Source organism: Geotrypetes seraphini, chromosome 4, assembly GCF_902459505.1.
Source record: "Geotrypetes seraphini chromosome 4, aGeoSer1.1, whole genome shotgun sequence".
Taxonomy (NCBI): domain Eukaryota; kingdom Metazoa; phylum Chordata; class Amphibia; order Gymnophiona; family Dermophiidae; genus Geotrypetes; species Geotrypetes seraphini.
The window spans coordinates 320,623,364-320,647,990 of NC_047087.1; the positions used below are offsets into that span (position 1 = coordinate 320,623,364).

Below are 24,627 nucleotides of genomic sequence, written 5' to 3' on the forward strand. Positions count from 1 at the left end.
GGTCAGTTGGAAGCGGTTGTAACCACAGGCCAAGTTTCCCCCAGAACGTTCACTCTCTTCAAGTCCTCTCCAAACAGTAGCTCTCATTAAAGGAGAAAACTGCTAAGCCAGGTCTTCGAGACAGTGTCAGCATCCTAATTCCAGAGCCACAAAAGACGTATCCTCAACAATGACGCATCCTTTTCCTAGACAGCGACTTCTAACATAGAATCCTGCATCACAAAGCTGTAGTTCAGATTCCACTTTCTCACATGCATCATTTTGCACTTGCTCACATTAAACGTAATTTGCCATTTTGATTTGCAGTCTCGCAAGGTCCTCTTGCAATTTTTCATAATTCTCTTATGATTTAACAACTTTGTCATCAGCAAATGTAATTATCTCGCTAGTTATTCCCATCTCTTGATCATTGATAAATATGTTAAAAAGAAGCGGTCCCAGCACAGATCCCTGAGAATATTAACCATTTCCCCCTACTCTGTTTTCTTTTAACCAATTCTTAATCCTTAATAGGTCATTTATTCCATGATTTTCTAATTTCCTTAAGAGTCTTTCATGAGGTACTTTGTCAAATGCCTTTTGAAAATCCAGATACACAGTATCGACTGGCTCATCTTTATCCACATGTTTATTCACCCCTTTAAAGAAATGTAGTAGATTGGTGAGGAAAGGTTTCCCTTGACTATATATCCATGTTAGCTTTGTCTCATTAATCCACGCTTATGCATATGCTCTGTTCTTTATAATAGTCTCTACTGATTTGCCTGGCACAGATGTCAGATTCACCGGTTTTTAATTTCCCAGATCACCTCTGGAACTCTTTTTAAAAATTGGCACTATGTTGGCTACCCTCCAGTCTTCTGGTACAATGCTGTATTTTAAAGATAAATTACTAATTACTAACAATAGCTCTGCAAGTTCATGTTTCAATTCTGTCAGTACTCTGGGATGTATGCCATCTGATCCAGACGATTTGCTACTCTTTAATTTGTCAAATTGTGCCATTACATCTTCCAGTGTTAGAGATTTATTTCAGTTTCCACCTTGTAAGCTAAATTCGTCTCAATCCATGTGTACTCTAGAAATTGCCAAGGTCTTTCTATGATGGGACTTCAAAGCAGACAAGCTCTAGAGACTTTGGCACACCAGATTACTCTGGATTCCAAACACTGTCACCTCAAATGCCTGCTCCAACAAGGTCTCAAGTTTGCAGTCATATGCATCCTTCAAGTCTTTGCCACTCAAACTATAGCGAATTGATAAGCTGATAAGGGATAACTTGTGCAAGGGACACTCAAAGGACTCCTGATCCCCAAGGAACCAATGCACAGGGGAACAGAGTATATGTGTAATAGTATTAGGTAGGACTCTAGACTGTGTTCCCCAGATCCTATGTTCTAATCTCGTACAACCCCATCCTAATAAGCTGTGATCCAGACAATGTACTATTAAAAAAACCCAAAAAACTATTTTATTTACATCCAGTCTAACGTAAACACATGAACAAATCAGAATTACTGTATATACAGGTTATATAGCTTGGAAGGATGAAAGGCAGATATTCTTTTCTACTAAGTAGTTGGATGGAGCACACATCAGCCCAAATAAGCTGCAAATACTACCCCGAAATAACAACCAAGTAGTTTCCCTTTGGTAGTAAGGTCTCCTGGAAAAGAGGGCAAAGCATAGAAACCTGATGGCACATAAAGGCCAAATGGCCCATCCAGCCTGCCCATCCGCAATAACCATAATTTCTTTCTCTCTCTAAGAGATCCCACGTGCCTATCCCAGGCCCTCTTGAATTCAGAAACAGTGTCTGTCTCCACCAGGTCTTCTGGGAGATGGTTCCACGCATCAGCCACCCTTTCCGTAAAAAAATATTTCCTCAGATTACTCTGGAGCCTATCACCTCTTAACTTCATCCTATGCCCTTTCATTCCAGAGCTTCCTTTCAAATGAAAGACTTGACTCGTGCGCATTTACATTACATAGGTATTTAAACGTCTCTATCATATTGTCCCTCTCCCGCCTTCTCTCCAAAGTATACAGATTGAGATCTTTAAGTCTGTCCCCACATACCATTTTAGGAGCCTTCCTCTGGACCGACTCCATCCTTTTTATATCTTTTTGACGGTGTGGCCTCCAGAATTGTACACAATAGTCTAAATGAGGTCTCACCAGAGTATTATACAGGAGGCATCACTACCTCCTTTTTCCTATTGGCCATACCTCTCCCTATGCACCCGAGCATCCTTCTAGCTTTCGCTGTCACCTTTTCAACCTGTTTGGCCACCTTAAGATCATCACATACAATCACACCCAAGTCCCGCTCTTCTGGAGACTGGCAATTTGTGAGGTCCGGATGACTACTGTAGATGTCCCAGCAGCTAGCTGAAGTCCTGATGTGCAGCCTTGATTATATAGGGTGGAGATGGTTTTGTCCCTCCCACTATTTTGCAATACAGTGTTCTGGAAGTTTCAAGAAATTTCCAGAAAGATGAGAACATCTTTGAAGGGCACTGCATGACCATGACTCAGCATTTTTGCCACAATGGAGGAAACATGAAGGTTTTGCAAGGTGTCATATACATCACATGCGCTCAGTAGTTCATCCCAGCTGATCACGTGAAAGTGAAAGGTAGCCTTTGTTGCAATATGTCCTTGACAATACCTCTAGCTGAAAAACAGGCAAACAAACAGGCAAACAGATATTCCCCTGATCTAATCCTTTCTAGGTTTTCATTTTCCCCACAAGTTCTAGTCTTTACTGTGGCTACTCTCTATGGGGTTTTCCGTGTTCACTAAACATTTTATAAGTTTCTGGGATCTGGAGGTACACTTTGATTTGTTACACTGTACCAGGGATTCTCAACCCAGTCCTTGGGACATAGTCAGCCAGTCAAGTTTTCAAAATACCCATTATGAATATGTATGCAATTTGCATGCACTACCTCCATTGTATGGAAATCTATCTTGTGCATATAATCTCCTGAAAACTTGACTTGCAAGGTATGTCCAAATAAGTTCCTTTCCTTCCCCGTGGGCTCAAGTTTCTGATGATCATTCATTTCTAAGTTTCTGTGGCTGTCAGGCCTTATTGTTCCATTCTAGTCTCTTTTTTTTAATTTAAATTTTTATTCATTTTAACAACAAATTTTACAAGTATCCAACTTGTTCTGGTAATACAGAGAATAAGGTATAAACATAATATAAAAAGTAAAGGGAATAAACTAATCCCATCATATAAACAAACAGCTAGAGGGGAAAATAACATCTCTTATTATTTAGTTCTCAGTTTAAGTGATAAAGATTATGGGCTCATGTTATCTGATCTTCTCCTATAGCTGGATCCAGTGGCCTACAGAATAGAACCAATGATTTTTCCAGACTTGGACCTGAAGCCTGTGCTTGTTCCACACCACAAAGGCAGAAAAAGGTTGCACCTTGGTAAGTAAGAACAGTTTTTTCTCTTTGTAAGGAAAATTAAGGGTAACCCGTTGACAGAAATGAAACTTGGGGTGAATATTCTACATGCAAAACTAGCTAAGCCTTGAAACTCTTTTTATTGTGAAGCTGGTATGGAGGCAGGGAGAAGAGCTAGGTGAAACTCTGAGTGCCTGTCTGGCCTTGTTCTTCTTTGATTAAACAGAAATCTCTTGGGTATCACTTGTGTATATTGACTGTGAGTGTGTGAAACCAACAATGAAGGCAGTGTATGCATCGGATATTGGAACACACAAAGCATTAAGCAGTTGATCAAGGTATGCGCATATGGGACATTGGCTCTGGAAGTAGGGTGCTTGTGTTGAGTATCGACTTAGCGGAAGGGTGTGCGCAATAGCACAGGGGCATTGGATCAGGCAGTAATGGTTGGGCTTGGATTTGGTTTGGGGCTCGGGTGGTTACAGAGAGCATGCATTTGTAACGCATAGACTTCTAAGAACATAAGGTATGTGATGTTGGATCCAACTAGCCAGAAGCCAATCTGGATCACTTGGACCCCTCTGCAACAGTAGACGGTAAGCAAAACACAATTTTGTGAAGCAATTACTACACTATTTTTACTATGTATACTAAGTGGTTTTAAAATGCTAGCATCGGCATCTGGATTCCAACCAGCCCACGCTTTTGAAATTTGCTCCCCTTTTCCCCAAACCGATTCCCAATTCATAACAAATCTAAAGCCCTTTTCCATCAGGCTAGTCGAGAATGAAGAGAAGATATAAGCAGTGCAAGCTGATATTTAAATAAGGGGCTTTATTTGTTAAGTCTATTTGGGCTCTGACTCTGGGTGGGATTTAACATAGTAGATGATGGCAGATAAAGACCCGAATGGTCCATCCAGTCTGCCCAACCTGATTCAATTAAAATTTTTTAAATTTTTTTCTTTTTAGCTATTTCTAGGCAAGAATCCAAAGCTCTACCCAGTACTGTGCATGGGTTCCAACTGCCGAAATCTCCGTTAAAACCTACTCCATCCCATCTAAACCCTTCTAGCCATTGAAGCCCTCCCCAGCCCATCCTCCCCCAAATGGCCATATACAGACACAGACTGTGCAAGTCTGCCCAGTACTAGCCTTAGTTCAATATTTACTATTATTTTCTGATTCTAGATCCTCTGTGTTCATTCCACGCTTCTTTTAACTCAGTCACAGTTTTCCTCTCCACCACCTCTCCGTAAAGTAGAATTTCCTAACATTGCCCCTGAATCTACCACCCCTCAACTTCAAATTATGTCCTCTGGTTTTACAATTTCCCTTTGTTCATTATGTGATATGCTGTTTCCCTTTGTTCATATATGTGATATGCTGTTATTTGTATAGATGAATATGCAGAATATAAATTAATAAACTAAACTAAAGCTTAACTTTGTATACCAAGTCATCATTCTAAGAAGGCTCGACTCGGTTTACAGCAATTAAATAAATAGGCACTGATTTACAAATGATAAATAGAAAATAATAGTAAAATTATCTTCTATTAAGTTAAACTAAACTAAACTACTGTAAATCTATTATGTCCTTCATCCAGCAGATGGAGACAAAGAACATACTCTGTGTTCTCTGTTTTCAACAGATGCTAGATGGGCATATATGCAGCTTTCTAGTTTGACTGGAAAGCCTTCTGGGCACAGTCAGAGAACTAGGTTCTGACTGAATGGACAACCAGAGGCTAGCTAGTAGTTGCTTGTCTTGGGGACACCTGGAAAAGTCCAAGTCCACCTCTCCCCCTTTAATTTCTTGCTAGTGTTTGGAGAGAATGTGGTTATATTATGTCCCCCCTCACCTAAACCAGGAATGGTTTTCAAGGGTGTCAATGCGGAAGAGCTGAAAGAAATCTTGGTGAACCTGGAAGATGTACTGAGCCAAATTGACAAGTTAAAGAGTGATAAATCACATGGACCGCACGGTATACATGCCAGGGTACTGAAAGAACTGAAACATGAAATCGTTGATTTTCTGTTAGTGATCTGTAACCTCTCACTAAAACCGTTTGTAATATTGAAGATTGGAGGGTTGCCAATGATTTTTAAAAAGGGTTTCAAAGGTGATCTGGGAAATTACAGACTGGTAAGCCTTACTTCAGTGCTGGGCAAAATGGTGGAAATGATTAAAAAAGAAAATTACAAAACACAGACAAACAGAACATAAGAATTGCCGCTGCTGGGTCAGACCAGTGGTCCATCCTATCTAGCAGTATGCTTCCACAGCGGCCCCTAGGTCAAAGACCAGTGCCCTAACTGAGACTAGCCCTCCCTGCATACGTTCCAGTTTAGCAGGAACTTGTCTAACTTTGTCTTGAATCCCTGGAAGGTGTTTTCCCCTAAAACAGACTCCAGAAGAGCGTTCCAGATTTCTACCACTCTCTGGGTAAAGAAGAACTTCTATACGTTTGTATAGAATCTATCCCCTTTTAACTTTAGAGAGTGCCCTCTCGTTCTCCCTACCTTGGAGAAGGTGAACAATCTCTCAGGAAAAAATATCTAGAAACTACAAAAGATTGCAGAAAGAGGAAGACAGGCAAAAATATCTGGAAACGTTAAGAGAGGCTGGTCGAGTAGTCAAGAAAGCAAAAATACAAATGGAAGAAAAAATAGCTGACATGGTAAAATGGGGAGACAAGACATTTTTTAGATATATCAGTGATAGGAAGAAGTGCAAAAGTGGTTTTGTGAGACTCAAAAGTGAAGGCTGAATTGCTTAACAAATATTTCTGTTCTGTGTTCACGGCTGAAGATCTGGGAGTGGGACTGCAGAAGACAAATGCAAATAGGGATGGTGAAGTGGTGGACCCTGATTGATTTTCAGAGGGTTATGTTCGTGAGGAGCTTGCTATATTAAAGTTAGACAAAGCAATGGGGCCTGATGGTGTACATCTGAGGGTGCTGAAGGAACTTAGGGAAGATCTGGTGACTCCACTGACTGACCTTTTCAATGAGTTTCGGGTTGGGAGTGGTAGCAGAGGACTGGCAAAGGGCAGATGTGATCCCTCTCCACAAAAGTGGAAGTAAGGAAAAAGTAGGGAATTCCAGGCCGGTAAGTCTGACTTCTGTGGTAAGTAAATTAATGGAAACGCTTTTAAAACAGAGAATGGTCAAGTTTCTGGAATCCTGTGGATTACAGGACCGGAGGCAACATGGATTCACTAGAGGTAGGTCTTGTCAGACAAATCTGATCAATTTCTTTGACTGAGTGACCAGAGTATTGGGTAGAGGGAGTATGCTAGATGAAATGTATTTAGATTTTAGCAAAGCCTTTGACAGTGTTCCACACAGACGTCTAATAAATAAACTGAGTGCCCTCGGGATGGGTCCCAAAGTGACGGGCTGGGTCAGGAACTGGTAGAGTGGAAGGCGACAGAGGGTAATAGTCAATGGAGATTGCGCTGAGGAAAGGGATGTTACCAGTGGTGTGCCTCAAGGTTCTGTTCTTTTTTAAACATTTTTATAAGCGATATTGCTGAAGGGCTGTCAGGTAAGATTTGCCTATTAGAGGATGATACCAAAATCTGCAATAGAGTAGACACCCTGGATGGTGTGAATAAAATTAGGAAAGACCTAGCAAAGCTTGAAGAATGGTCTGAAATTTGGCAGCTGTAATCTAATGCTAAAAAAGGCTAAAATCTAAATACACCACATCTAAAGCACAACAAGTCCAGGACAAATGTCAGGAAGTTATTCTTCACACAGCGAGTGGTGGACACCTGGAATGCTCTCCCAGAGGAGGTTATTGCGGAATCCACCGTTCTAGGATTCAAAAGCAAATTAGATGCACATCTCCTTACGAGAGGCATAGAGGGATATGGGTGACTAAAACTACATCAGGTGTACACCTGACTGGGCCTCCGCGTGTGTGGATCACCGGACTCATGGACCATGGGTCTGATCTGGAGATGGCAGTTCTTATGCTCCATCCAGGGCATTGAGATCAACACAACAACAGCTCTTGACTACTCCTTCATTAAAGATAATAGGAACCAGAAGACCTACCATTTTCTCAGTTATAGCACCCCAGCTTTGGAACAATTTACCAGTTTATATTCGTAATGAATCTTCTTTAGGAAAATTCAAGCGTTCCTTAAAAAGTTTTTTGTTCAAGGACGCTTTTGAAAAATAGACAACACAATTTTACAAATCACCAAACTTCTTAGATCTAAATTAGATTTCTGTATAGATTATAGATTCATCTTTTTTCTTTTTTTCTTTCCTTTCTTTTTTTCTCCTTTTTGTGTTACCTACCAAATGTGTTCCCCGCTAAATGTTTTCTTGCTCTCTTTAAAGATTGTAGTTCATCCTTTTCACCTTCTGTACCAGTTATGTATTAGAATGGATAGAATTTGATTGTAATTATGTTAAAGAGTTTTGTTCTACTCCCCCCCCCCCCATTTTTAAAATGTTATACGCTTTGAAGCTTTTGATATTGCGTACATAACAAAAAATTTAATAAACTTGAAACATCTAACGCTCTCCCTCTACCCAATTCTCTGGTCACCCAGTCAAAGAAATTAATCAGATTTGTCTGACAAGACCTACCTCTAGTGAATCCATGTTGTCTCCGGTCCTGTAATCCACAGGATTACAGAAACTTGACCATTCTCTGTTTTAAAAGTGTTTCCATTAATTTTCTCAACACAGAAGTAAGAAGACTCATACGCTATGCCTTCAAGTACCTAATCTTCTCTTGGTATTCTCTGCTTTCCTCTGTTTCAGAATGAAATCTGAATCTAGTCCTTGGGATTTTGAGTGCTCTACCCTTGAACTGATACGGAAAGATTTAACTTTGAAGGTGGTGGTTGGCAAGGCAAATATCAGAAATACAGATATGTCTTATCAGGAGTCTTTCAGGTGTTTCACTTGAAGCAGTTCTTTCCTTTCTCCATAAAGTGGCTTCCAATTTTCACCTCAATCAAATGAATTTGTTCTTCTGGCGCAAGGGTTGTGGAGAATAAATTTTTATTGTTTTCTTTATTTATATACCACTTTATACAAAGCGGTTTACAGCAAAAACATGGACAATATTTAAAACACATATACAAAACACAATATTTAAAACAAACACAGATTAGCGACCTGCGATCCGGTTAATATAATAAACTTAATTCCCATATTTCATTTTACAGAACAAGTGTCTCTTTAAGAATCGCTTAAATTTCCCTACTTCATTCCATTCCGGAGGGCCCATGCACGAAAACATGCTTGTTCCTGACACCTTCAACCTCAAACACTTGACAGGAGGAATATGCAAATCAGCACGATGAACAGAACGCCAGGCTTTTTGGTGCCAATCCATGCACATGTATTCAATAGTTAAACTAAACTAAACCTTAAGTTTATATACCGCATCATCTCCACGGAAGTAGAGCTCGGCACGGTTTACAAGAACTTAAAAATGAGAAAGAGTAGGAAAAGGTTTACATAAGTTTATAAATCGAGTGGAAAAGTAAGGGAAAAGAAATTACATGTTAGAGAAGAGCCAGGTTTTTAGTTGGATTTGTGCAGTGCTTTGATCTGTTGTCTGGATATAACCAACCATTTTGTTTGCGTTGCTTGGGTGGTATAGAATGCTTGCTTCAGGAGGCAATATCATTTGTTTATATCTTCAAAGGGAAAGTTTCAAGTTTTATTAAAATTACAATTATTGTAATTTCTAAGCGATTTCCAAATAAAAGTAGGAATCCATGTTGTTTAAAATACATTGAAGACAAGACATTACAAACTTACACGTGAGGAGAGTGGGAGGAACTAGAAGAACAAAAAAAGGTCAAAACGTAAGGGCGGTAAGAGAATCGATGTTTTACGGAGGTGCAAGAGGTTGACTCGTATAAGTCAGAACATTAAAAGGATAAAAAGTTCCTTTAAAAAGCATCCTTGCATAGCCAGCATTTTAGTGTTTCATTTTTTTGGAGCTGCAACAGAGTCTCTAGGGGCAAAATCTGTGGACTTCTTTGAAGCTGCAACATGGTCTTTGCACTCTTTTGCTAAACATTTTTGCTGGATGTTCTCATGAGACGCAATGTTATTGCTTTTGGAACATGGATCTTAGAATCAATCCCACCTAGTGCGAGGAGTGCTTTGGTATATCCCATTCTTTCTGGAAGAAAAGGAAGGGAAATTTTCCTCGAGTTCTACCATGCCTTGTTTCTTGCTCTTGAAATTTTAGAGATAGGGGCTTGGACCTCAGTTTCCTGGTGTATTAAAAATTTGATATACACTTATTGTAAGTATTGAAAATAATAAAGAATTGGAAAAAAAATATTTGATATACCACCTTATCAAATATCAAAGCGGTTTTACAAAGTATTATTTAAAAAATACACTAAAAACAAATTTCAGTATAACACACAGACAAAACGATGACTTACTGGTACGATAGGTAACTGGACAGAACTACAAGGTAGAGTTGACGGCAAAAACTATATTTGCTTTGTTACACAGATATTGAACATGTGTTGTATAGGACAAGGCTGTCTGATTAGTTCTGGACTGTTCTGATAGGATTCAAGGAAAGAAAGTGTCCTTTCTGTACCATTATCTCATCTACACATTGAAAGCCCCTGGGGCTCTTCTAAAATGTTCCTTTAGTGGTTCTGGGTTTCAAGCTATGTTTAAAGTTGACTTTATCATTCTTGTGGTGCAATTGACATGTTTGAGTTTGAAATCTGTACACATTGCATCAGCCATTCATTTTATTAGCTTAAATTAGTGTACACAATAATTCTAGGTAGACTTGACTGGGGGATCTCTTTGTTCAGTGGGCCGACAGAATGCACCACTGATCATCTTCAGGCCATTCAAAATGTAGCTTTTACATAGAAACCTGATGGCAGATAAAGGCCAAATGGCCCATCTGGTCTGCCCATCCACAGTAACCACAGTCTCTGACTCCACCACCTCTTCCGGGAGACTGTTCCATGCACCTACCACCCTTTCTGCAAAAAAATATTTCCTCAGATTACTCCAGAGCCTATCACCTCTTCATTCTCTCATTCCGGAGTTTCCTTTTCAAATGACAGAGACTCGACACATGCGCATTTATGTCACATGGGTATTTAAACGTCTCTTATCATAGCTCCCCTCTCCGGCTTTCCTTTCTTTAAGTCTGTCCCTGTACACCTTAAAATCATTGTTGGAGCTTGGGAGATTTGACCATGTCACGCCACTTCTAAAAAGAGGCTCACCGGTTAACCTCTTCATACCTGTGAAATGTAAGATTTAATAACAACCCCAGTATTTAGTCAATCTAATTATTCCTTGCAATTCCACACATACATTGAGATCCCAGAACCAGGTGATTCTACCACTTTTGTGGGCCAGACTGGATTCCTTTAGTGACTCAGTTTTCTATTTCTTGGCTCCTGCTATGTGGAATGCTCTCTCCCCCATAAGACCTTTAAAACTTTTTTATGTCAATACCCATCAGCTTTTTTAGGTACATGAGGATTAGGGCAGCGTGAACAGACAGCAAAATGGAAGCTTTTAGCATGTGTGAATTTATTGTATTAGTCTGTTTTTCTTATCTGTAATTAAAGTATGTCTAGGTCTGAAGTGTTAGGATTTAGTGGCTGAACCATAATTGGAAACTGCTTTGAATGGTCTGTATTAGAAAACAAATATATCCTTAATGATTTGAATCGCAAACGACAGTGGCCGTCCTAACCCTTTTCTCCTGGAGAGTTTTCTTGGTGCAAGAGGATGTGAAATCATTTGGAGGGCTGCTTACAGCATATGATGCTGTGACTTTGGCCCTCTTTACTCTGAAGGTTTCCTCTGTGTACTATATCCTTCTAGGTGTGGAGATCAAACTTGTTCTCTGAAAACCTGAAGTTCTTCGCATAAAGCAAATGACCTAAGTGGTATCAAGTTTCAAGTTTCAAGTTTATTCAATCTTTTGATGGATCGCCTATAACAATTTCTAAGCGATGTACATAGTGTAATAATAAGAGATAAGAAACTTAACATAATTAATTATATTAACATAACACAAAATAAAAACATTTAAAACATACTTGAGGGGCAAGGGAAAATTAAAAAGTTACAATTTCGGGTTTTGTAAGAAAAAGGGAAAGTACAAAAGGTAGGGTAAAAAAGATAGAACAAAATGGCTTAAGCATACTTCATTAACAATAGTACCAGATCATAAGTAATTTAAAGGAACTATTAAAAGTCAAAGGCATCTTTAAATAAATATGTTTTTAAAAGTTTTTTAAATGTTGTAATATTTTTTTCAATTCTAATAAATTGAGGGAGCTTATTCCACCTTTGTGGTCCGGCGACAGTAAAAATATCTGCTCTTCTGGTGCCTATGATTTTTAAAGATGGAACAGTTAGTAAGCATTGATCAGTAGAGCGAAGAGATCGATGAGGTTTATATGGAATTAGAGTTTTAGAGATAAATTGAGGTTCATTGGATGTTAGAGTTTTGAAAATTAGGAGCATTAGTTTAAAACAGATCCTATGATTTACTGGTAACCAGTGTGCGTCTATTAGCAATGGAGATACGTGGTCAAATTTTTTTGAATTATAAATTAATTTTACTGCTGTATTTTGAATTATTTGTATTCTTCTTATTTCTTTATGTGTGATGTTTAAGAATAAGGCATTACAGTAGTCTATTTTCGCTATTATAAATGAATGAATAAGAATATTTAAAGAAGAAGGAGTGAGAAATTTAGCAATAGATCTTATCTGCCGCAATTTAAAAAAACAATTTTTAACCATATATGATATGTGTTCATGGTAGGATAGTTTTTCATCTATGTAAACGCCAAGAATTTTTGTTGAAGATACCATGTTAATGGGGGTGTTATTAAGGAGAAAAGGTTTGGAAAGAGAAATATAGTAATTCCTAAAGTATATTTTTTCTTTATTTGTTATTATGTGTGACATTTGGTGCAGGACTGAATAGTTGTCATCTTGCATTTTATTTTTTTATATTTAAGATTTTTTTTTAATTTTTCAAGATATACAAGAGAACAACCACAAAACAAATATCTATTGCATAGTACAACAAACAGAACAATACAGTATCTCCATAGTAAGAGAAAAGAAAAGCGAAACATACACAACCTCCAGACAAATTAAACAGAGTCTTCCGTCTAGCCTGCTATTCAGCGTGCTGTACAATAACATCCATCCCCTCCCCGAAGGACTCCTAACCAATCACAGCCCCCATTCCCTCCTAAAGCAATGTACAGCAAAGAAAATAGAATCACCTCACTTGCAAAGAAATTAAAGCCCAGGTTCCCAGAGAAAGAACAAAATATCCTTTGCGTTGAGCCACCATCGCCTCCATATGCCCCAACTGTTGTAATCTCAAACACCAGGTCTTCCAAGAACCAGCGATCAAACATTTAGCAGCTGCTAGGCCCATCAAAGTATTTTAGTTTGCCACTTAGAATATTTTGCATTATATAAACCCAATAAACAGCCAACAAAGTGTTCCCCACCGGAGCTCTCAGCGATCGAGACAATTCCCCTACCACTAATGTCCAAAAGGGTTTCAGCACAGGACAGTCCCACCATATATGTAAAAAGGATCCCAACGCCAGCACCTGTCCAAACTGCCAGATATATGGTATGTAACCACTCAGGCGTGTAATACCATCCACCTGTGCACCAAAGCAGATGGTGGATGTCCTCCTACCCATCTCACCACAAATAGCAGTCCATTCCTTGGGAGTAAGACCCCGTCCCAAATCTCTCTCCCACTGAGATCTGAACTTAAAAGTGGAAAGAACACTCCCTTTCCAATATTGATACATAATAGAAATAGGTCGGGAACCGTCTGTAACGTAATCCACAATTTTTCCATATGTTCCCCTCAGAATGGTGACAATTTATCCCAACCTTTAGATCCCATAAAATGTCACCCTTGTAGATAGGCTAAATAATCACCCTCAAGGAGCCCATATTTAAGTTTCAAAACACTGAACTGCATAATGCCATCTGGGCTGAAGAGATCTCGAAAGTCTCTCCCAACGTTCAAAAACTAGATTAGTAGCTCCTGCCGGAAATTGAGGCTCCCCCGAAGGGAAGCCAAAGACGACATCACTAACTCCCCCATTTAGCTCCCTCCTAGCCTTATCTCATACCCTAATGAAATGTAACAGGAAGGGATTAGCTGTCATCTGCTGCCAGTGGCTTTCTGCCAGGGAGGACCACAGAACACATCTAAGCGGCACAACCCCTCCGTTGTGCGTCTTTATATCTTGAGTTGGTGATGCTTAGTCTAGTCCAGGGGTCAGCAACCTTTTTACTGCAAAGAGCCAACTTATCCAAAATGTTTGACCCAAGATTTACAAAGAGCTGCAAGGTGTAGCTTCTCTCCCCTCCAACCCCTTGCAAGGTCTCTGCACCTCTCTTGCCTTTCTCCCTCCCCTGCCCCAACCCCCAATCCATAGCCAGTGTTCTCTCCCCTCTCCAGGCCCCAACCCTTTAATCTCTCCCTCCCATGATTCCTGCCCCCGGGCCTACCGAGGTACCTGGTGGTCCAGTGGGAATTTTTCTGGCAGGAGTACAGCCCTCTTGCTGCTGCCTCCTAAAATGACTGCCGGGACTTCTCGTGGCAGCTTGCAGTACTACTAAACTAAACTAAACCTTAGGTTTATATACCGCACCATCTCCATGGTTGTGGAGCTCGGCACGGTTTACAGGAGTTGTAATGAGAAAGGAACTACAAGGTAAGAACTAGATATGGGTCAGAGGGTAGAGGGAAGTTAGAGGGCTAGGATGTCAAAAGGGGAGGAAGAGTTAGATTTTTGAGAATAACCAGGTTTTCAGAAGTTTTCAGAGGTCTGCACGGGAACGAGGAGTTAAATTTTTTAACATTTTCTAATGGTGGTGTGCCTCGTGATTTTTTTCATGAAACAAGTGTGCCTTTGCCCAAAAAAGGTTGAAAAATACTGCTCTAGGGGGCCAGTGCAAAAAGGGTTTTGCACAGATACCACTGGACAATATAGTAAAATCTATTCCAATGCGCCTATTGGCTGTTGCACTGTGATGCAGAAGACTTTGACTGAGCCATAACTCAGGCACATTAATGTCACATCGGAGGAAGCCTAGAGGGCTGGGTTCATTTTGCAGTAAGGATTTCATCATGCCTGCTCTTCTTTTTCCTGAAGAGAATACAGGTTAAAGACAGGATGGTTCTACAGTAAAGACTGTTAGTGCTGTTCATATGTCTTAGCAGAAAACCATGTCTGTACACTAGGACTGCACGATTAATGTTAAAATGTTTAACCTCGTTAAAAATTTTAACACATGTTAACGCAGCTTTCTCCCTTTGAGCATTTTTGTGCTGCTTCAATGTACCAGTGCCATTTTCCAAAGGCATAAGAAGTATGTGTTGGCTTGGGGGGCACAAGGGGAGTAATCACATATTTGCCTTTCACCTTCCAGCAGTCAAACAAAGAAGTCCCAACCTGACTGTGGAGGTGTGTCACCTGAGCCTAGAGGTCTGCACGGGAACGGGGATCCCGCGGGTTCCCCCCCCTGGCTCACGGGACTCCCACGGGGACGCCCCCTGGCCCACGGGACTCCCACGGGGATGCCCCCCTGACCCACGGGGACGCCCCCTGGCCCACGGGACTCCCACGGGGTTGAAAACAGCCTACCTAAATTCTGGCGATGCAGGCATGCAGCTTACAAGTCCAGCGTCGCGGCGGGAAATAGCCATGCTGAGCAGTGAGCTCAGCACGTACACAGATGAAAGCCTTGCTTGCTGATTGGCCCGGCGGACCCGCCCCGCCGTGCTGCCGGACCAATCAGCAAGCAAGGTTTTCATCTGTGTATGTGCTGAGCTCACTGCTCAGCATGGCTATTTCCCGACGCGGGCATTAGGCTATTTTTGTCATTTCGGGTGGGGGGTGGCAGCGGCAGCAGCAGCAGCCTGAAAAAGAAATCATCCTGGCCCGGGTCGGTGTCATACTCCGGAACTTCTACCTCTTCCAGCAGCCCTCTCCCTTCTACCTGCTTCCGGCCACACCCCCTGCTCCGCGGCTCTCTTCGGCAACTCAGCAGCAGCGATCGACACAAGCTTCTGACGTCGGGGCCTACCCTCTGCGAGTCCCGCTTGTTTCAACTTCCTTTTTCCACAAAGGTGGGACTCGTAGAGGAAAGGCCTCGATGTCGGCAGCTTGTCTTGATCACGGCTGCTGACAAGTTGCTGAAGAGAGCCGCAGAGCAGGGGGGTGTGCCAGGTGCAGGTAGAAGGGAGAGGGCCAGATGCAGGACTCGTGGGTGAGGGAGGAGAAGAGAGAGAGAAAGAGAGAGGGGAGGGAAACAAAAGGAAATATTTCATACTGGGCTGGGCCGGAGTGGAGGGAGGGTGGAAAGATTCTGGCTACAGGGTGCAGTAACAAAGGAAAAGGGGGGAAAGCTGAAAATGGAGATAGTGACACAAAGAAGAGAAAGGGTAAGCAGGACCTACTGAATAAGGATAGACATACAGAAGGGACATGAAGAGGAGGTGAACTAGAGACATAGAAGTAATGCTGAAAAAGTGTGTGTGTGTGGGGGGGGGAGATAAAGACATTGAAAGGGCAAATGGTGAACATGGGGTAAAGACAAGGACAGAGACAAATGAAGATTCTGAAAAAGTGGTGAGATAGGGATATAGGTGAGATGGACACCAAGAAGGGTGATGCTGGAAAATAGGTGGAATGGTAATTCTGACAGACACAGAAGGGAAATGCTGGATCAAGGAGAGATGGGGCTCAGGCTGGATGAAATGAGGAGAAATGCCTTGTTGGCCTGGAACTTCCTCTTTGACGTCAGGGAGCAGAATGCTGGTCAGCGCGACGCTTCTGCAGGGAAAGCTTGGGACAGCGGTGGCTTGGGGGCTATTCCCCGATGGCGGTGGCAGCAAACCGAGTGGCTTTGGGGAGGGCACGGAGAAAGAAAGAAAGGGGGCAGACAGGGAGACAGAAAGAAGGGGGAACAGGGAGACAGAAAGAAAAAGTTGGGGGAGAGAATGAGGTCTGGAGGAGAGGAAACATACAGGAGGCTGAAAGAAAGGAAGAAAGATTGGATGCACAGTCAGAAGAAGAAAGTGCAACCAGAGACTCATGAAATCACCAAACAGCAAAGGTAGGAAAAATGATTTTATTTTCAATTTAGTGATCAAAATGTGTCTATTTGAGAATTTATATCTGCTGTCTATATTTTGCACTATAGCTCCCTTTTACTAAACTGCAATATCGTTTTTTAGCGCAGGGAGCCTATGAGCATTGAGAGCAGCACGAGGCATTCAGCGTAACTCCCTGTGCTAAAACCTACTATTGTGGTTTAGTAAAAAGGGAGGGGGTGTATTTGTCTATTTTTGTATTTTGTTACCGAGGTGACATTGCATAGAGTCATATGCCGTGACCTCTTTGAAAAAACCCGGAATATGAATAATTAACATTTTCTCTGCCTTTCATTGTGCTTTGTGTTTTTTTTTAATTTTATTGTTGGTAGATCATTTTGACTTAGTCATTATAAAAGTAGCTCGCAAGCCCATAAAGTGTGGGCACCCCTGCTCTAAGTCTTCTTACTCTGGGGCACCAGACCTCCCTCATACAAAGGCCGGGAATGCAGAGTTGGTTCCATTCTCGGTAGGGGATGCCTTGGTAGGCTCACTGCTCAGCCACTGGGAACCCAGATTCGGTCCTGTTCTGGGTGGAGGACACTTGTGGGGTGGGGTGGGGTGGGGAGGGGGACTAGTTTGCACCATCGTGCAGGCTCACCACTCTGCCTCTGCTGGCAAAAGCACAGTCTGTCCCAATCTAGGGGGAGAAAACCTAGCAGGGACCAGGCTGCACCACAATACTGGCTTCTAGAAAGCACAATGGACTGGGGGGGAGGGGTCTAGCAGTGTGTGGCACCATTTGGACCCATGTAGACTTGCGCGGCCATTCAGATGCTGACCTGAGGTCCCTTTCCATCCAGCATCTGCCCCTCTGTCTGCTGCTTCCGCCCAGCATCTGATCTGTCTCCTCTCTTCCTCCTTTCTGCCCCCTCTGTCATCCCATCCATCATCCTTCTTTCTCCCCCTTCCATCCAGCATCTGCCCATCTTTCCCCCCCTTTCAGCCCAGCATCTGCTTCATTTCTCTTTCTCCCCCTTCTATTCAGTGTCTGCTCCATCTTTCTCTTTCCTCCCTTCCATCCGTATCCTCCCCTTCTCCTCCTTTCCATTCAATGTCTTCCTCCTCTCTCCTTTTCTTTACATCCATCATCTGTCTTTTTCTCTCTCCCCAGGCATTCCAGCTTGTCTTACCTTTCCTCTTTCATATAGTGTGTCTGATCCCTCCCCATTTCTATCTACAGTCTGTCTCCTCTCACCTCCTACATCCAATATCTACCCCCTCCCACCTGACACCTCAGCCACCGCCAGACTGATGCAAAGCCTTCCCTCCGATGTCAGCTCTGACTTCGGGGGAAGACTTCTGGGTCGGCTACATATGGCTTGCTGCAGGCTGCCTCCAACCCCTGCTGTTATCTGGACTCAAATGAAGTGGTGGAAGGGAGTGCATTTTTGGACACAGAAGTCATGAACTGGGGAGAGAGGAAGGGAGGGAAAGAGATGCTGAGGTGGGGGAGGGAATAGAAAGAGAGACTTGGGTGTGGGTGTGTCAATGAGCGGGAAAGAGAGATGGTTGTGTGCACACGGCAAATGGAAGAAAGAGGAGAATTTTTGGTCGTAGGGAGGAAGGTACAGAATATGATAGGGAAGAAAAAGATGAGTGAGAAATGTGGCAAGGGAATAATGGGACAGATTGAAAGGGATGCAAGAGGGAGGAATATTGGACAGTGGTGAAGGGAATGGAGGGAGAGATGTGGCATAGTGTTGGAGAGGGGTGATAGAAGGAGAAATGTTGGGCATGGGGCTGGTGGGCAGGCACGAAAGATGAGAAAGAGATAAATGCTGGACCATGGTAGGGGGAACCAATGGACAGCAACAGAAGAATTTACAGAAGATGGGAAAGCGGAAAAAAGAAACTGGGACCAACTTTATGGAAAAATAAGTCTCCAGACAACAAAGGTAAAAAACGGAATTTATTGACTAAAATATGTTAGCTTTGGGAAATGTATATGGCAGATGTCTTTGTTTTGTGTTCAAAAGAAAAGGAAATGCATTTCTGGTTTTATTTCTACAGTGTTGAAGTACTTGTTGACCCTTGCTGTGACTGGTGGGGATCCCCAAGCACCGCCAGCAGAGGACCTCCTCTAGAGATGGCCAGAACTCCCCTCCACCAAGCGCAGCAGTCACTGGCAGCATCCATGAGCCACTTAGGTGCCAGCATCTGTGACTCAGGGACGCTACTGCTGCCTGCCAAGCTTGGCAAAAGGGACCCCAGGCCAACTGCAAAGGAAGTCCTCAGCTGACAGTTTGTGGGTTCTCATCAGTTGAGTATTTATATTTTATATTTACATTAGAGGTTCTGGTAGAAACCCATTTACAAAGTATGTATTCTTCCCAATTAATATTTCCAAATTAATAAAGTCTCTTTGCTTATTTGTAAATGGGTCTCTACCAGAGCCTTTAATTCAGTAGCATAATTAAATAAAATAACTATTTCTGAAGTTTCTAGGGAAGGATGGTGACGGAGGGGATTCCTCGCGGGGACGGGTGGGGACGGAGGGGATTCCTCGCGGGGACGGGTGGGGACGGAGGGGATTCCTCACGGGGACGGGTGGGGACAGAAGCATTCCTCATGGGGACGGGTGGGATTTTGGCGGGGACGGGTGGGATTTCTGTCCCCGCGCAACTCTCTACCTGAGCCTCGTTCCTAAGTGGTGTAGCAGTTGTCCACAACCAACCCAACCCTTGGGCAGATTGACACCTCATTTTCATTCCCTTCCTCCTCCCCCTAGGTGGTCCTCCAACCCTCAGGCAACACCCCCTGGCAGTGCAGGCAATCGGTTCCAGAGGTCTTCTCTTTAGCGCCTCCCACCTCCTCTGATGTAGCTTCCTGTTCCCTTGTAGGCAGGATGTGCCAGAGAGTAAGTGCCTAGAAGAATGCCAAGACTTAAGCAACTTTTAATCAATATTGGTTTAGATAAAGTTTTGTTGAATTGGTTGAGTGGTTTTCTCAAACTACGATCATATCAGGTATATGTAGACAATAAATTTTCTTCGTCTTGGAGCCTAGTCTGTGGAGTTCCTCAGGGATCTCCCCTATCCCTTATATTATTTAATTTATATATGACAACTCTAAAATATTTGACTCTATCTCCTTTAGAATCTATCTTTATCCCAGGACAAGCAGGCAGCATATTCTTAACGTATGGGTGACGTCACCGACGGAGCCCCGGTACGGACACTTTTAACTAGAAAGTTCTAGTTGACCGCACCGCGCATGCGCGGGTGCCTTCCCGCTCGACGGAGGAGAGCGTGGTCCCCAGTTTCTTCGTTTCCGCGGAGCGAAGAAGACGCATGTGCTTTCAACGGCTGTTGAAATATCCTACTTTGCCTTCCCGCTCGCGTAATTTTCTTCCTTTTTTGCTTTTTTCCCTTCGGGTTTCTTTTTCGTCAAAAAAAAAAAAAAAAAATTTCTTTAATTTGTCTTTTTCTTTATTTTTCGGGCCGGCCCGGCGGGGCCTGTTGCCAACATACAGGCCTCCGGGTTTGATTTTGCGGAGGCCATGTTTCCATTCATGCCCCCTCAGCCGGGTTTTAAGAAGTGCCAGCGGTGTGCACGCCCGATCTCTCTCACTGACCCGCACAATTGGTGCTTACAGTGCCTGGGTCCAGAGCATCGGGCTGACACCTGCACCCGCTGTGCTACTCTTAAAAAACGTACGTTGAAGAATAGGCAGATCCAGCAGAACATCCTTTTTGGCACCGGATCTGCCATGGAGTCTGCCACACCATCGTCGGCGCCGCAAAAGTCGGCACCGACTACCTCCACACCGCCTGATCCTTCCTCGGGGTCGATGGCGTCAGGTAAGCCGGCTAAGAAGCCTTCCACTTCCCTTGAGCGCCCTCCCGCCACATCGGCGACACCGGTCCTCCCGGCATCCAGCCGACCCCGTAAACGCTCCGCCCCGATTTCGGTGAGTGCCTCGTCATCGGCCTCCTCATCGCCGGGGCGTAGAGCAGCACCTATGGTACCGAAAAAGAAAAAGCGGTACCGGTGCCTCCTCTGGACGACCGCATAGCGGCTATACTCCAAACTCAATTGCAGGAGCAGCTACAGCAACAACTGCAACACCTGTTGCCAACAATATTGGCCCCGCTCCTTCCGGCTCCTCGGACCGGCCCGAGCCTCGCACCATACCACCGGAGTCGACTCCATCGGTACCATTAAATACGTCCATGCCGGTGCTCGCGGCGGAACCCACCAATCCTCTCGTGCAACTACACTCTGATGCCGATCCTCTCTGACATCGGGACCGTCACCAAACCTCCCGAGACTGAGACCGGCACCGCTCTTCTTCCCCCGGTACCGTCTCCATGCGTTCTGGCAAATCTCTTTCTAAGACTCGCCACGCCGAACCATCCACACCACCCTCCCGTCCTAAACACACCGACGTCAGGGACCCGGACCTCTGGGTAGAATCCCAACCCGGTACCGACGATGAAGCTTCTTCATCCGACGAGGAGCCCTCCACAATCGATACCGGTTCCAAGCCTGAACAATCCTCGTTCACCAAATTTCTTCGGGAAATGTCAGCGGCTCTCTCTATCCCATTAGAATCTGACTCTAAGAAGTCACAGGCTTTCTTAGATGCCTTAGACTTCGAGCAACCCCCCAAATAATTTCTAAAGTTACCCGTCCACGACATCTTACGGGAAACTTTCTACAAGAATTGGGAAAACCCTCTCTCGGTACCGGGGGCCCCTAGAAAACTGGATAGTCTCTACAGGGTCATCCCTATCCCGGGGTTTGACAAACCCCAACTACCCCATGAATCTCTTCTTGTCGAGTCCACCTTGAAGAAAACACAGGGATCCAGTATCTATGCTTCTACCCCTCCTGGTAGAGAGGGCAAAACAATGGATAAATTTGGCAAGCGCCTTTATCAAAATTCAGTGCTTGCAAACAGAGCCAATAATTACACCTTTCACTTCTCCTTCTACATGAAGCATTTGATTCAACAACTCTCTTCATTGCAAAAGTATCTTCCTGAACGTAAGGTCCCTCTTTTCCAACAACACATTTCCAGTCTGCTCCAACTCCGCATATTCATGGTGCGCTCTATTTATGATTCCTTCGAGCTCACCTCTCGAGCTTCGGCCATGGCGGTTGCCATGAGACGTCTGGCCTGGCTGAGAGTTTCCGACCTCGACGTTAACCATCAAGACCGCCTGGCTGGGGTCACGTGATGCAGCCTACCTGATAGGGCGTGCGCTGGTGGAGCTCCCTCAAATCCCCTACTAAATCGGCGATTTTTATCAGCTTTCCTCCCCCGCCGAGCGGCTGACTCGCCGAGTTAGAGTGAGCTTGGTGTCCCGCTGCGGCTACGGCGTCTCACTCGGGTCCTGCAGCTGGGAATGCCGATTAAACAAGCTCGGGCGCTGAAAGAACGGCCGGCTCTGACCCCGACCAAAATGGCGACGGAGACCGCCACTTTCACGGTCCCCGCAGGGGACTGGGTGCAGGAGATCACGCGGTCGGTGTCGGCAGCGCTGGCGGACCGCCTTAACAAACTTCAGTCGGGCATGGAGGAGATGCATGAGAAATTTGATTCTCATGCACGTCGGATTGCCGACATGGAGCAGCGGATTTCAGGACAGGAAGATGTCTGTAGCGGCCTGGACACCCGAGTGATCACGCTGCAAAAGGAGACAGAGGCCCTGAAAGCACAGTTGGATGAGCAAGAGAATAGGAGCCGTCGGAATAATCTTAGGCTGGTGGGGCTTCCGGAGGCGGTCGCGGACGCAGAGCTGTATAATATCTTCTCCTCCTGGCTGCCGGAACAGCTGCAGCTGCAAGAGTCAGGTATGGCCTTCGCTTGTGAGCGTGCCCATCGGATCGGGTCCATGCAGCAAGCGGAGAACAGGAGACCACGCACCGCCATTGCCCGCTATGTCAACTGGCGTGAGAAGGAGTCCATTCTACGGGCGTATCGCAGGGCAGGGCCTCTGGATTACAAAGGAGTGAAGATTCTTCTCTTCAATGATTACTCCGTCAGAGTGGCGGCGCAGCGCAAGTTGATGTCACCTTTCTGCTCGGTGCTGCATTCCAAAGGTATACAGTTCGCCCTTGCTTTTCCTGCTAAGTTGCGAGTTTGGAGGGACGGCAAATCCTTCACCTTGCAGAACGCGGATGAGGCCCGCCGTTTTGTGGACAAACTATGAGGATGCTGGCTTTTGCCAGGCATGAAGGGCACGTGGCCCGGGCTGCTTCCTGCAGGACCTATGGAATTACCTACTACCTAACTAATCGTGCGCAGGGAGGATTTAAGAGTGCACCCTTGACTGACCACCGGGATTCCCGGACAGCGAGTATCTCCCTGATGTGTTGTGCCCCGCTGCCATCGCCTTTCCGGCGGGAGTGGGCGAGGGGCCTAGACGGTTCAGGACTCTGATTTACCTTGGTGGGGCCCGTCTGGTCTGGACTGTTTTTTCTATATTTCTGTACTCTCCCTTTGTGCTCTCTTATAGGGCCCAGTATGGACATTTCTGCTACTATAGGACTCTTGTGATTCTGTTTTGCCTATCTCAGTACACCCGTTTGGTGGGGCATAGGGATCTTGTAGCTGAATCCTTTTCCTTCCTTTTTGGATGTGGAGGGGAGGTGGGGGGGCTCCCTGGCGAGCGGGGTGGGCGGTGTGTCTTTGGGTGTGCGGGGCTGGGGATGGGAGCTACCGCTGAGGAAGGTCTTGGGTTAAGGGGGGGGGGGGTGAGGGATTTTTGGGGTGGTATATTTGGGTATGCATGGGTCGGGTGGCTGTTTGTGTGGATGTGGATGTACGGTATGATTGGTTCTAGATGGGGGAGTGGCACCTATCTTTTCTCTACCCAGGGACTTAGCTGGGAGGTCCCGCTGGGGTGGTTGCACTTCTATAGTGGTCAATTCTCTGAGTGTTGGCCTTTTGACAATGGCTGACTTAAAGGTGGTTACTCTTAACGTTGCTGGCCTTCGGTCACCTATAAAGAGATCGAGAGTACTGGCCTCCTTACGCAAATTAAGTGCCGATGTAGCCTATCTCCAGGAGACTCACATGTCACAGTTGGAACACTCTAAATTACGTAGAAGCTGGGTAGGCGAGGTATACTCCTCTTCCTTTGGGGGTAGGCGGCGAGGGGTCGCGATCCTCCTTAACAAACAGTTACCTTTTCAGTTTCACAAGCTGGTTCCAGACCGCGAGGGGAGATTTGTTATGGTATTGGGGGAGCTTTGGGGTAAGAAGCTGATGTTCTGCAATATCTATGCCCCAAATGTATACACTCACAGCTTTTTCTCTCCTCTCCTCTCTAAACTGTCAGAATATACCGAGTACCATCTTATCTTGGGTGGGGACTTTAATATCACTGCTGATCCGAGCTTTGACTGTAAACCGCCCCGGGTGCCGCCTCGAGATCATGCCGCAAGAGGGATTAACTTCCTACTTAGCCACTTAGACATCGTGGATATTTGGCGAACTTTACATCCTTCTGATAGGGACTTCACTTTCTTCTCGCATGCTCATACCACGTATGCTCGCCTTGATTATCTTCTTCTAGATCGCCGATTATTCACAGCGGCTATTCGAGCTGATATCTTGGAGAGCACCGTTTCTGATCACGCTCCAGTGGCAGTGACCCTCTCTTTTTCATCTGGGGTTAGGGGTAAGTCCTGGAAGCTGTCTCCTCAATTGTATACGGACAAGGCATTCCGGGAATATCTTAGAGCGCGGTGGGTGGATTATCAATTGACTAATCAGACTGATGATATAAGCTCCAGTACGTACTGGTATGCCTCCAAGGCGGTGATGAGAGGGCATATTATTGCATACACGGCTCATAAGAGGAAAGAGCGGGATGGGAAGATATTGCAACTTACGAGTGATATGCGTATTCTCAGGCAGCGCCATATTCAGTCACTGTCTGACTCTGACAAGCGAGAACTCCGGTCTCTGAAGGAGCAGATAGAGGGGCTGCTTAATGATCGTATGCGGACTTCTTTGTACTATCATAGATATCAACTGTATCGCTGGGGG

At 44.4% G+C, this 24,627-nt stretch overlaps 1 protein-coding gene across 4 annotated transcripts in view; it reads left to right on the forward strand.

Moving 5' to 3' along the window:
* SEC23IP (SEC23 interacting protein) overlaps positions 1–24,627 on the forward strand; it is a 156,957-nt gene that overhangs the window by 80,613 nt on the left and 51,717 nt on the right. For all 4 annotated transcript variants that reach the window (XM_033940655.1, XM_033940654.1, XM_033940656.1 and 1 more), the window contains one exon: positions 3,345–3,447. In XM_033940655.1, coding sequence (XP_033796546.1) covers positions 3,345–3,447 — 103 coding nt within the window. The remainder of the gene's footprint in view (positions 1–3,344; positions 3,448–24,627) is intronic.